Raw genomic sequence first — 11142 nt, 5'->3', positions numbered from 1 at the left:
CCATCAGTAAAAAAGACGGCTGTAGTAGGAATCCAGTTTTCTTCACGCCAAACCCTACACTGTGACAAATTATGAAAAGTCAGTTGTAAAGCTAAATGATTTTAAAAGATTTTTTCTTGACATGATGGACTAAATGTATGATTATCAAAATTCCAGAAATACAAGAGGGAGAGACGAATCTCTACAAATATGATGATCATCTCTAAATAAAATCGTTTTTGCAAATCCTGTTGTTAACATATAACCCGGTCCTTTTGATTTTTAAAATAAACTTTAATATGTTACATGAAAGACAGCACTTTGGGGGAATACATTTGGCAAAATAAATATATATATATATAGATATATGGTATACACTCCAATTATGTTGCCTTATTAGAGAAAAATACGCAACAAAATCATACAGGACTAGAAATTCACAAAAAGACTTTGCTATAGTTTTAAATGATTCTGGCAAACTTTAAAGAACACATATCATAATTTCCAGCCCCATAATATAAAATTTTAGACTAAGAGAGAGTAGCTTTATATGATTCATAATTCAAAATAATGCTTATTATTATTATTTGGCATACTTGGCTTTGTGCAGCCCCCCGGTTCATCCTCTGTGAGTTCCCTCCTTTAAAGCCAGCGATTCTCGAACCACAATTTTATCAATTACTACCGACAAAAAAAGACAGTGCTGAATTTCAGGGGACTAAAGGTCAGCAGAAAAGCTCATGAGCAAAGCCTCGAGTGTTTAATTTTTCATAAAAAAAATAATGTTCATTAAACTTCACACTTTACCCAACTCACTCACACCCCACCTACTGTGACTCTGTGCTCTACAGTCTGAGAAACACTGCTTTATTTGACTGTTTATGCAAATATTTTATTACAGGCTGTGTTGAATATTTTGGCTGCTTGACCTTTTGGGACAAATGAAGTACACTCTTTGTTTTTCTGAATGGCTACAGGTCATAAACAGAAGGTTTGACAGGCAGGTGGGTGGGGTTTCTGTCCTCAGACCCATGAATGTATGTGTGGCTGACATGACCAAATTTGGTATATCTGCTCTCACTGACATCATAAAGAACCAAGAGGAAGAAACGGAGCCTGAAACAGAGCATTTAACAGAGTCTGAAGCCTTCTCGCTCACATATGCTGACCACATGACTAGACTCTGATTATATTTAATATGAACATCCACCATTGTAAAAGTGTGTATATGTGTTTATGTATATGAAAAAAATCAGGTCCTATAGGACTGTAACAGGCACTCAATGCTTTTTGTGTCTGCCGTACGGCAATTTAATGTGATTAAAACGCACAGCACAAATGGCACATTAAAGTCGCACAGAGGCAGAAATAGCGCATGTTTTGTGCAGTAAAATGAAAATGTTTGTCTCAAAGTAACCAGTGTTTAATGAATCAGTCGTAATAGATGAGACAAGTGTCTGTTTTAGTATATGTATCAGACCTAAGGGGAAACGCTGATACTCCATCAGTGACTTTGTTAGGACATAAGTATGAATTCACAAGCATCTCAGTATGTTCGCTGAATCTATCAGCAGCTGATGTACAGTGTCAGTCAGAGGGGATCGCTGTGGAGGTGTTCGGCAACGTTCACGGCAGCAGAGCTTTGGATCTTTCTAACAGGAAACGAGGATAAATTAAGAGACATCGAAGAAATGCAGAGTGCAAATTCAGAACGTCCTGGATCGGGCTCTGATGGTTCTTTTCTCGGGTCTCTGATTGGCTACAGGTACATGCCATTAATGAGGTAATCTGACTCCTCTGTAGTGAGGGGACGCGCTTTCTTCAGTTTGTGGCGGACGAGCCTGAGACGACAGCTGATCATGAGCAGCAGCAGAGCTGTGATGATTAGGCCAAGTGCCAGAGGAAGGATGGCACCTGGAGAAAGAAATGCGTCCCATTCAGAAAAGGTCATCGGATAGAGAGGGAAGAGCCACAAAAAGCAGACAGAAGCTCTGGGTCTCACCTGACTCTGGGACTGGGTGTCCTCCCATGACTGGAAATGGTTTGGAGATGGGGGTGTCACTCACTGCTTGGCTCTGGGTGGCTTTAGGGGAAGCTTAAAAAATAAAACCGCTTAGATGAGAAAACAGCTGACTCACAACACTGAATAACTGACATGTGTTTGATTCTTTGGATGAATGTACCTATCTCAGTCTGCTTGGTGACTGGAGGAGCCACACTAGCAGGTCTGAAAGCTGGACCTAAAAGGTGTTCGTACATAATAAAGTCAATCTTACTACAAAATGAGGTTAAATAAATAAATCAAAATTAATGTAAGGTGAGCTCTCACTTTTTTGTATGCATTCACTGACACAGTCCGACTCCTGGAGGAAGTTGTTATGGTTTCCCTGGCAGCCTCCGTACAGGAAGTGTTTGCACTCTCCCGCATTTTGGTCGTAATACCACCGTGGGAAGGTGCCTTTACAGGGTCCCACAACTGGAGCAGCAGCACAAGGGTCTAAAGGAACAAGACACGGCCTTTATATTTAACACATTTAAATGATTCTTGCACAGCAATGACACCTGTTCAGAGACAGTAGTAAAAAAGCAAAATCCTTTTCAGTGGCCAGCATGGGGCGGCTCCTCCGGCTGGCAGAAGACTTCCAGTTATGTAGAAGTCAGTGGTAACAGCCCTCAGTGCCCTTGATCTGTGACCTCAGTAAACAATTTTATGGGCTCAGTCACCAGCTTCAGATCATAATGAATACAACAAAATCAGTTTATTTTGGAATTTATGCTAATTATTAGAGACAGGAAGGATAACAGTGGTGTCCTCAGTTTCACTGTCCTGATCCCTCATTTGTCACATCAAGTTTAAAAAAATCAACAGCTCGAAGTTGAACACTCAGGTCAAGGCTGGAAGATGAAGTACATATTTACTACAGCCTATAGTAGCTAGTGTTACAATTTTAATATCAAACTCTTCAACATTTATCCTACAAATGGATTCGGGTGACTTGATTTTAGCATTGAATAATGATTCTTAAATACTATTATGTAATAAGAGAGATACTGTTACAGTATTAAACATACTGCCATATAAATAGAATGGCACGCCACTCGAATAACCCTGACTTTACAAGTCCATTTTTCTGTTTGTTTTTATCTATTTAATCAAAGTGTGCATTTGAATAAATGAAGGTCACTTAGTCCTTCCATGTACAACCTGACAGAAGTATCTTACTTCTCTGGTAGTAGTGACTCTATAGTGTAGTGTAGGTTATAGACAGAAGAAGATAAATTAATAAGAAGATTGATAGAACATTAGTCTAAGATGATTGTGATAAGCCATGTTTTTCCTTGTATCTGACCATTTTCAGTGTATTTTCTACTTAAACAACTTAATACTGATATATTAATATTTTAAGCATAGAGGGGCACTACTACTGTTCACTGAGCCTCATCACAAATGGTCTCAGTGCTAAGGTGGCTGATGGTGGCTAAGGCTGATGTATCCCATATTACACAGGAACTGGGATAAAAGTCAGTGGCAACATTTCTGATGGAGTGATGAATCCAAAATGTAAATATTTAGGTTCAGTCTTTTTACTGCCAATTCAGTAAAAGCGTAGCTTGACAGAAAAACACACAATGGAACACCATCAGTCATGACTTGGCCTTCACAGTGCCCGGACCTCAACATCATTGAAGCAGCGTGGGATTATCTTGACAGAGAACAGAACAAAAGACAGCCAACATCCAAAAAAGAGCTTTGGATGTCCATGAAGCTTAGAGAACTACTCCTGAAGACTATTCACAGAAATTACAATAAAGTTTATCTAAGGGAGCTCAGGAAGTGTAGAAGAATAAAGGTGGTCCAACCAAATATTGACTTTAAATCTTCTTAGGATCGTACAAACTCTGTTTTGCCTTATATACTGTATTTCCATGTGTGCATGCATTTCTTGTTTTTCTAGCAAAAGATAAAGAAAAGAAGGGTGACCAAAAGACTGCTGTTGTCATAAAGTGGGTTTAACAATCTGCAGCTTTTCTATGTTTGATATCGGACATCAAACAAGCTTGGCTGTAGGACTGTTGCTTGGACTTTGTGTCTAAATAAAGAGATAAAGTGATACGGACATCTAAGATTACTTTGAGCCCTTGTACCAGCGACTTAAGATATCATCCAATGTCATCATCCACCTTGAGTGCAAAGGTCAAAGCCCTCTACACAACAGTGGATTAACTATTTTTCCTTTTGACTTTGAGCACTAAACAATGAGGTATCATCTTAGTTTCCTAAGCACTTGGACGTGCATTTGTCAAATGAAGAAAAGACTCCTGAGAATGCACCTTGAGCACAAAATATCTATGGTAAAACAGCAGTGTGGTCAGTGACATTCAGGGATCAGATGGCAGAGCAGACAGAGGAGCTTTGTTCCAGCACTCAGAGTGGATGCAGGCAAAGAGCTGCTTTCCCAGGGACCGCAGAGTGGCCCTGTGGCTTTGCCAGCATTTTGAGCTCCGTGCCATGACTCAGTGGCTGCCTACAGGCTCCATCTGCTTCAGTACCCAGACACACCAAACCCTCTTGGTCTCTTCACAAAGGGGATTCTGCACCAATGACACAAATTCCTGTATCCTACATTTTCATATTGTTCTGTTCCTCCTTTCCTAAACAGACTGCAATGAAGAAATGCTCCAAAGTGTGACTAAAGTGCTTTAAACATAGCTAAAATCACCATTTTATATTAATTGCCTAAATCTGTCTAATAATGAGCAAGCTGAGTACACTGTAGACATGGGCTTTCATCTATAAAGGTTTTGGCTGCACACACTGTCTCAGTTGTGGCGTTGCCTCTTTGGAGGCTGGAACTACGCCATAAAACGACCTCTGTGATAACACATGCCAACCTATTTCTTCAGAAAACCATAGGCTACCTGAGCTTAACTTAGTACTTTTTTATTTCCTCCAAAATAAGCTTCATAGTCCATATGCTTCTTATTTCGGTGTCTAGCCCTGGACAACCAAGGTTGCCTTCCTTTGTGCTGTCCATGCCGCTAAGAATAGCTTCTTTTTTTTGCTAAAAAAAGCTTCATTATTGTAAAAACAACAATAGAAAGAAAATAAATAACTATTAGTATTTTGTTGATCCTGCTTGCTTTACAGGTGAACTAATAACTTCAGCGTCACTTTTAAGAACAGGCTAGCAGTTGGCCAATCAAACTTGGCTTACATACTTTTTTACTGGAGCCAGACCGCTGGCTGTGACAAACAACTGGCTCTAGTTTTAGTGCAGACGTCCAGCCCAACCAGTATTAATGCAAAATAATTCAATTATGTTGTATTCCTGAAACTCTTAAATAATTAGTAACATGAACTCTGTACATATGTTGCGATAACAGTTGGTTAATTATTGCTTTAATGGAATTTCTTATGTTGGACTTGCGGCACCATCTTGTGGTTTACAGTGGTTATCATGACGGAGCAAAGCCTGTCCCTTTTTCAACTTCACTTTATATCTCTGCATCTTATACAAAGGCTCCTTTTAAATAAGTGTTTTTCAAGTACCTGGGAGCATGCACTCAAAGAGCCCCGAATAGAAATTTATGGGATTTACTACAAAAGAGTTTCACAGTACGTTAACTGTGCGCTGGCAGGCATATCTAAATGTTATCATAGTAAAGATGTAGGTAAGCATCCTTATCATTTTTCCTTATCACTTATCAAATTTGTATTCACAAATGTGAATTAGCATGGTGTGTACGCGGTGGTCTGGTGGGATGAACCAAGACGTCGATCGTGTTGGCACTGTGGACTGAACCATCAATGAAGCCACGCTCCTGTGAAACTTTGAGTTGGCGCAGACGAAGTACAAGTTGTGGGAGAAAACATCTTTTTAAACCTCAGTTTTATTTAAGTGCTTTTTAAAAAAAATCTTATCTGAGTAGTGATTCTATATATGCTGTTTTTATATCCCCGAGAACATTAAAATGACAATTTTAAGATGCCTTCAGAGTTGTTTTACATGCTTTTACAAGGACTTTGACCTCTCTACCTTGACTGATTGAAGCCCCCTGTTCACTGGCACTTTGAGAAAGAGCCGCCTTGCTTGTGTCTTGCGGTGTGATGGTCTTCCTTGCTCCAGTTGGGAGCATGGAGACGTCTTCAGCTTTGTTTGTCTGAGCGACAAGCCGCTGAGGGCTGGGCGGGTCCACAGCGTGGGTCACTGACTTTCGGCTGCCATCAACTAGAAAAAAACAAAAGAAGCCATCGCTTAAGGGAAGGTATGTTTATGGATTTTTGCTAGCATTTATATCGATGAAATGACTCAAATAATTTCAGTCTTACAAAAGACTTCTATTATCCACTCATCACAAAAACATATTAACATATATTTTACTCACTAGTTGTAAATTTGATCTTTTAAGACAACTGTACATTAGCTTAACACATACTTTTTACAGGTTAATTGACCAACGGCTCCCTTTTTAGTCATGCTGGCTTCAGCTGAAACCAACACTGAGTGAGTTTGGGCTTGTTCAAAAGCACACTGCCATATAAGAAAGTGTCGTTTTTGATTTATAAGAGAAAAGAGTTCTGTACTGAAATTAATTAATTTTATCTAGTATGCATAATCATTAAAAGTGAAACTTTAATAGAAATGAAAATTGGATTAGTCTTCCAGCTCTAACAAAGTGAGTACTAGGTGTTTCCTACAGTTCGGGCAGAAGTCTTCGTCTGAGCGGTCTGGACAGTGCTGCTTCCCATCGCAGGCATAGGTGATGTCAATACAGCAACCGTCATCACACTTAAATTGGTAGTTTGAGCAGTGACCAGTACACACTGTTGGCACAGATAAGAATACAGTAAATACACATCTTCTCTCTTAAATGGTAAAGGAATATGTCACAAGTCACGCACCCTTGAGCGGTAATCAGTGCAGAACAAAGGAAGTTGCATAACATAGATGGAAGTTTTGGTGAGTTCATTACCTTCTGCTTGGTGTTTTGGAGCCAGTACGGTGACAGAGATGTTATCAGAGCTCTTCTGTCCCGCCGTGTCAGTGACTGTCATCTGAAACGTGTAGACTCCTTCCTGGAGGCCACCGATCTTCAGCAACCCTGGATGTGTTGACTTTAGCGCACAAACAAAAAATACACCTCTGAAGCAATCAACTTCTAGACTTTTATTTTGCCAAATTAAAAAGATCAAAAACATCTAGTGAGGACTACTGTAAAACAGCACTGGGTTTTAAACATGTAGCAGTATATGCATCATGGATCATACATCCATCCTACTTACTTCTCTGACAGACTGGCTCAGCTCCACTGGCACAAGAACAGATACAGGAAATGTTCCATACCACATGCAATCAATCCTAGCAATGCGCCACATCTGTGTAGCAGAGAAAATCTGCTCTCTCATGCTAATGCTTTATTTTATCTTTGCACAATCACAACACTTACACAGTCATACTGATGCCATCTGATATTTACTATGCTGTTTATATTACATGTTTTTTTTGCTTCCTACATGTTTTTAAATCGTTTTTATTTTTGCATTTTTGAATTTGATATAGTTTTTGTTGTTCGATCTTACAACATTACTTATTAAATTTAATTATTTCACTTTATTGAATTTATTTTTATTTGATTTGACAAAATGTATTTTCTGCTTTTCTACTTCTTTTTACTATCTATTATCTTATCAATAAAAATCTCTACAAGGGCAGGATATACAATACATATAAAAAGACTAGAAGACTGATTAAGAGGCACTGGTACTGAGGGACATAGTGAAAGGTAAGTAATAAGTGTTGTGTTGTTTCTCCTTTGCTCTGATGATTTTGATTTTGTGTGTTATTTTTAGCTGCAGAGTTTTGTATCTGACATCATTTGATATTTCTGTACTATTGTTATCTTTATGCCATTGTGCTGCAGTCAGAATCACTTTTTTTTATTCATTTCCAGCATTAAAACCAAAATTAGCAGAGCAGAATAACCTATAAAATGCTGAGACTGGTCATCTTCTGACAGCATCACCCACTAGTTTATCTTCCAATTGTTTCCTTTTCCCCATACCTAGGTTCTTAGATTTCATATTAGATTATACTTGCAGATCTTTCAGACCAAATTAAATTTTCCATAACTTGACCCACGAGTTTTATATTATATTACATTATATTATATTATTGTTGCCATACATAATTTTTAAGAGTTGTGCAACCTGCTATGAACAAAGAGTGTCTCTATAATGAGCACTGTGTCAACATGGCTCTGTACTTTCCTGCCAATTGTTTTCATTGGGAGCTATTTTCTGTTAAAGGTAGAAAATACAGAAAATTAGTGGTTTTAATATTTACATAAGAACAGGAAAGGCTGTGCAGGGTTTTTAAAATCTCTTTAATGTTATAACCACAGGACAGTGTCTCATATTGCTGCTTACCTAAGGGCAGTTTAGAAATAATAAACTCTTTATTTGTGTTGATTCAGTAAAGCATTGTGGATCTCTGCAGACAAGCCACTCTGTTGACTTAACTAATGAAAATACCCAAATGCATTTAGCTTTCTGGTGCCTGAGAGGATGATTAGTGGGTATTCATATTGCAAATGAAAGCATCAGAGACACCTGACACCTGAAGGAGAGAACAATAGAGATGTATATATGTGGATCTTTAGTCTAATCCACTGTCATCGCCATAGTTAGAGGCTCATCTACACCTGTATAGATTGTATTGACTAAGGCACACTCTGACCTTCATATTGATGGCTGTGTCTCCTTTAATCAGACTCCACTCATAGCGGCTGATGCCGTGGTCGTCCACACTGTCACGGCCATCCAGCACAGCCCAATCTGTGGGCAGCTGGATAACCACATCCTGTCCAGCATCACTGCGAGGAGGCTCATCCACGTCTGCAACATCAAGCACGGGTAAATGGAAAGTGTCTTCTACATGCCTCTTTATTTACTCTCTTCATCCAATTTTCACATTAAATCATGTTTGATTCTATCACAGGCTAAAACATGATTAGATATGTTTTGTTTTTTTGTTTTTTATCCACTTATATCCATCCACATATATCCTTTTAACTCCATTGCTCAGGCCCAAAGCCCCTCACAAAAACATCTGCTTCTATTCTCAGGAGGGCAAGGCTACAAACCTATGAGGCAAATCATTAACCCTCTCTACTGCATTATCTGGATAAGAAGCAGGTGATAAAGGCTGGTTCTGCAGTTAAAGTCAGTTTCTGTCAGCTGTTAGCTGACAGAAAAGTTGTGATCCTGTTTTAAACACCAGGGTTTCCTGGTGGGATTAAATTAAAAAAAAATAGAGTAAAATGACAGAAAACTACCCGAAGAAGGTTTTTTGCCACAAACCTGAGGAAAAGTAATAAATTACTTTTGGTATCTTAGCTTATAACACCTCATATAGAAGATTACAAAAGCCCGTCCAATATGATCATCAGTGATCTAATTATAACATCATAATTCAAGAAATAATTGCTGCCATAACAGGAAAAACATGCTAATGAATAATAACTTTTCAGCAACCATTATGAGCCACTGTACATGCTATTTTCTATTGCTCCATCAATTTTACTTAAACATGCATTCATGCACGGACATCCTATCATTTTCTAAATAACTTATCAGTGCTTTCTAACTAACACTGTGTGTATCTGCAGGGTCTCCCACCTGCATCATCCTCATCAGGAGCTTCTTCTCCGGGCCTCCGGGCTGAGCCGCTGGATGAAACAGGGAGGTGTCCCTGCGTTGTGTTGGGAGTCCGGCTGTATGTTGTGAAGCCTTTCTGAGCCGAGAAGGAGCACACATTCTTACTCCTGTAGGTGCAGTTAAACAGGTAACAACGGAGACTGTCCCCGGGTTGCCTCTGGTCCTCGTGAAGCACCGCCACGGTGCAGTGAGGCTGGGAGCAGCAGGCGTGCACACAGTCCTTCCAGGTGTACACCCTGTCCGGGGCCAGCAGGAAGGTGGCTCCCTGCTCGATGGAGTCCCTGGCCCGGATGATGCGATCCCCCACAGCACTGAAGTCGCCCACGCAGGAGTCCATCACTTCACCTGTCCTGTAGGTCTGGTCCTGCTGGAGCTGTTTGCGGAATTCCTCCAAGAGCTCCTCCACCCCGGATATTTTGGATTTCAAGTCCGATATAGGCGAAGACCGAGCGTCGATGCTGCCAAAGGCGAGCAGCAGCAGCAGCCCTACACAGGCGAGCAGCAGCCGGGGATGCTGAAGCAGAGCCATGTTGTTGATCACACAGTCAGACGGTGTCTCCCTCTGCCTCCGGCTGGCCTCCCGCTCATGAAGCTCCTTCGCGGCACAGACGGCCTTGCTACATTAAATATATCCCCGTTATTATCGTTTACCGCCACTGCTAGGCTGAACAACCAGCTGTAACCGTAGAGCCGCGGAGCTTACCGTTCGTCCTTCGACTGTGCTGGAAATCTGCTGTTGTCATGGTGAGGGGGAGTCGGCGATGGCTGCTGACGTCATGGGGATGAATAAACAGGACGAAAAGCAGCTCACCTGTTAACGGCTCTCATCCGCCGGCGGGGGCTGTTTGAGTCAATGTCGTATATTTTTAATTAATCTATCATGTTAAAAAAAAATTATATATATTTTTAAAATCTAAAATAATGAGGATTTTAATAAAATAAAAGACATAAAATATAAATAAATTCAACAAATACATGAAAATAAGACTTCCCATCTCTCCTAAACATTGATTAAATCTTTACTATCCCATACTGCAATACCTGCATTTATTCATTTTATGTTTTTGCTCATTAAAATTTTAATTGAATTCAATCAAATGAATCAAAGTAACTGTTTGATTTTTTTATTTTCATGAGTTTTTCCTTTGTTAAATTATCAAGTGCCACTAGTCTCTCCCTGATATTATTAATAGTGAGTGATAGTAAGTGTAGCCTTGTTATGGATTGTTGGAAGAAGTATTTGTATTCTGTACTTAGTCTATGGGAAAAAAAAATCACACAAGATTTAAGGCCAACTTCAAATTATACCTGTTAACTTTTTAAATATCTTTAATTCTACAATCTGGTGTTTATTTACTTCCCTATATTTGCATATCTGTGTATAAACCTAGTTTAATAGGCAGTGCTTGGTAGTGATGCCCCCTTCAAAACTGCTTATTAGCATA

The 11142-nt window shown here is 39.5% G+C and overlaps 1 protein-coding gene across 1 annotated transcript; it reads right to left on the bottom strand.

Annotated features, from left to right (window-relative positions):
• Positions 1-252: 252 nt before the first annotated feature.
• On the bottom strand, positions 253-10461 carry lrp11 (low density lipoprotein receptor-related protein 11). Its single transcript, XM_025899167.1, has 9 exons — positions 9659-10461; positions 8718-8875; positions 6955-7096; positions 6680-6805; positions 6018-6209; positions 2309-2476; positions 2163-2219; positions 1982-2074; positions 253-1893 (listed from the first exon to the last, which is right to left on the bottom strand). Exons 1-9 carry the CDS (start codon positions 10224-10226, stop codon positions 1739-1741), a joined length of 1659 nt encoding a protein of 552 aa, XP_025754952.1. The 5' UTR covers positions 10227-10461; the 3' UTR covers positions 253-1738.
• Between the last annotated feature and the right edge of the window lie 681 nt (positions 10462-11142).

Source organism: Oreochromis niloticus, linkage group LG15 (assembly GCF_001858045.2).
Source record: "Oreochromis niloticus isolate F11D_XX linkage group LG15, O_niloticus_UMD_NMBU, whole genome shotgun sequence".
Lineage (NCBI taxonomy): Eukaryota > Metazoa > Chordata > Actinopteri > Cichliformes > Cichlidae > Oreochromis > Oreochromis niloticus.
Note: the sequence above shows the minus strand (reverse complement) of the source record. Positions and strands in the feature narration are given on the sequence as shown.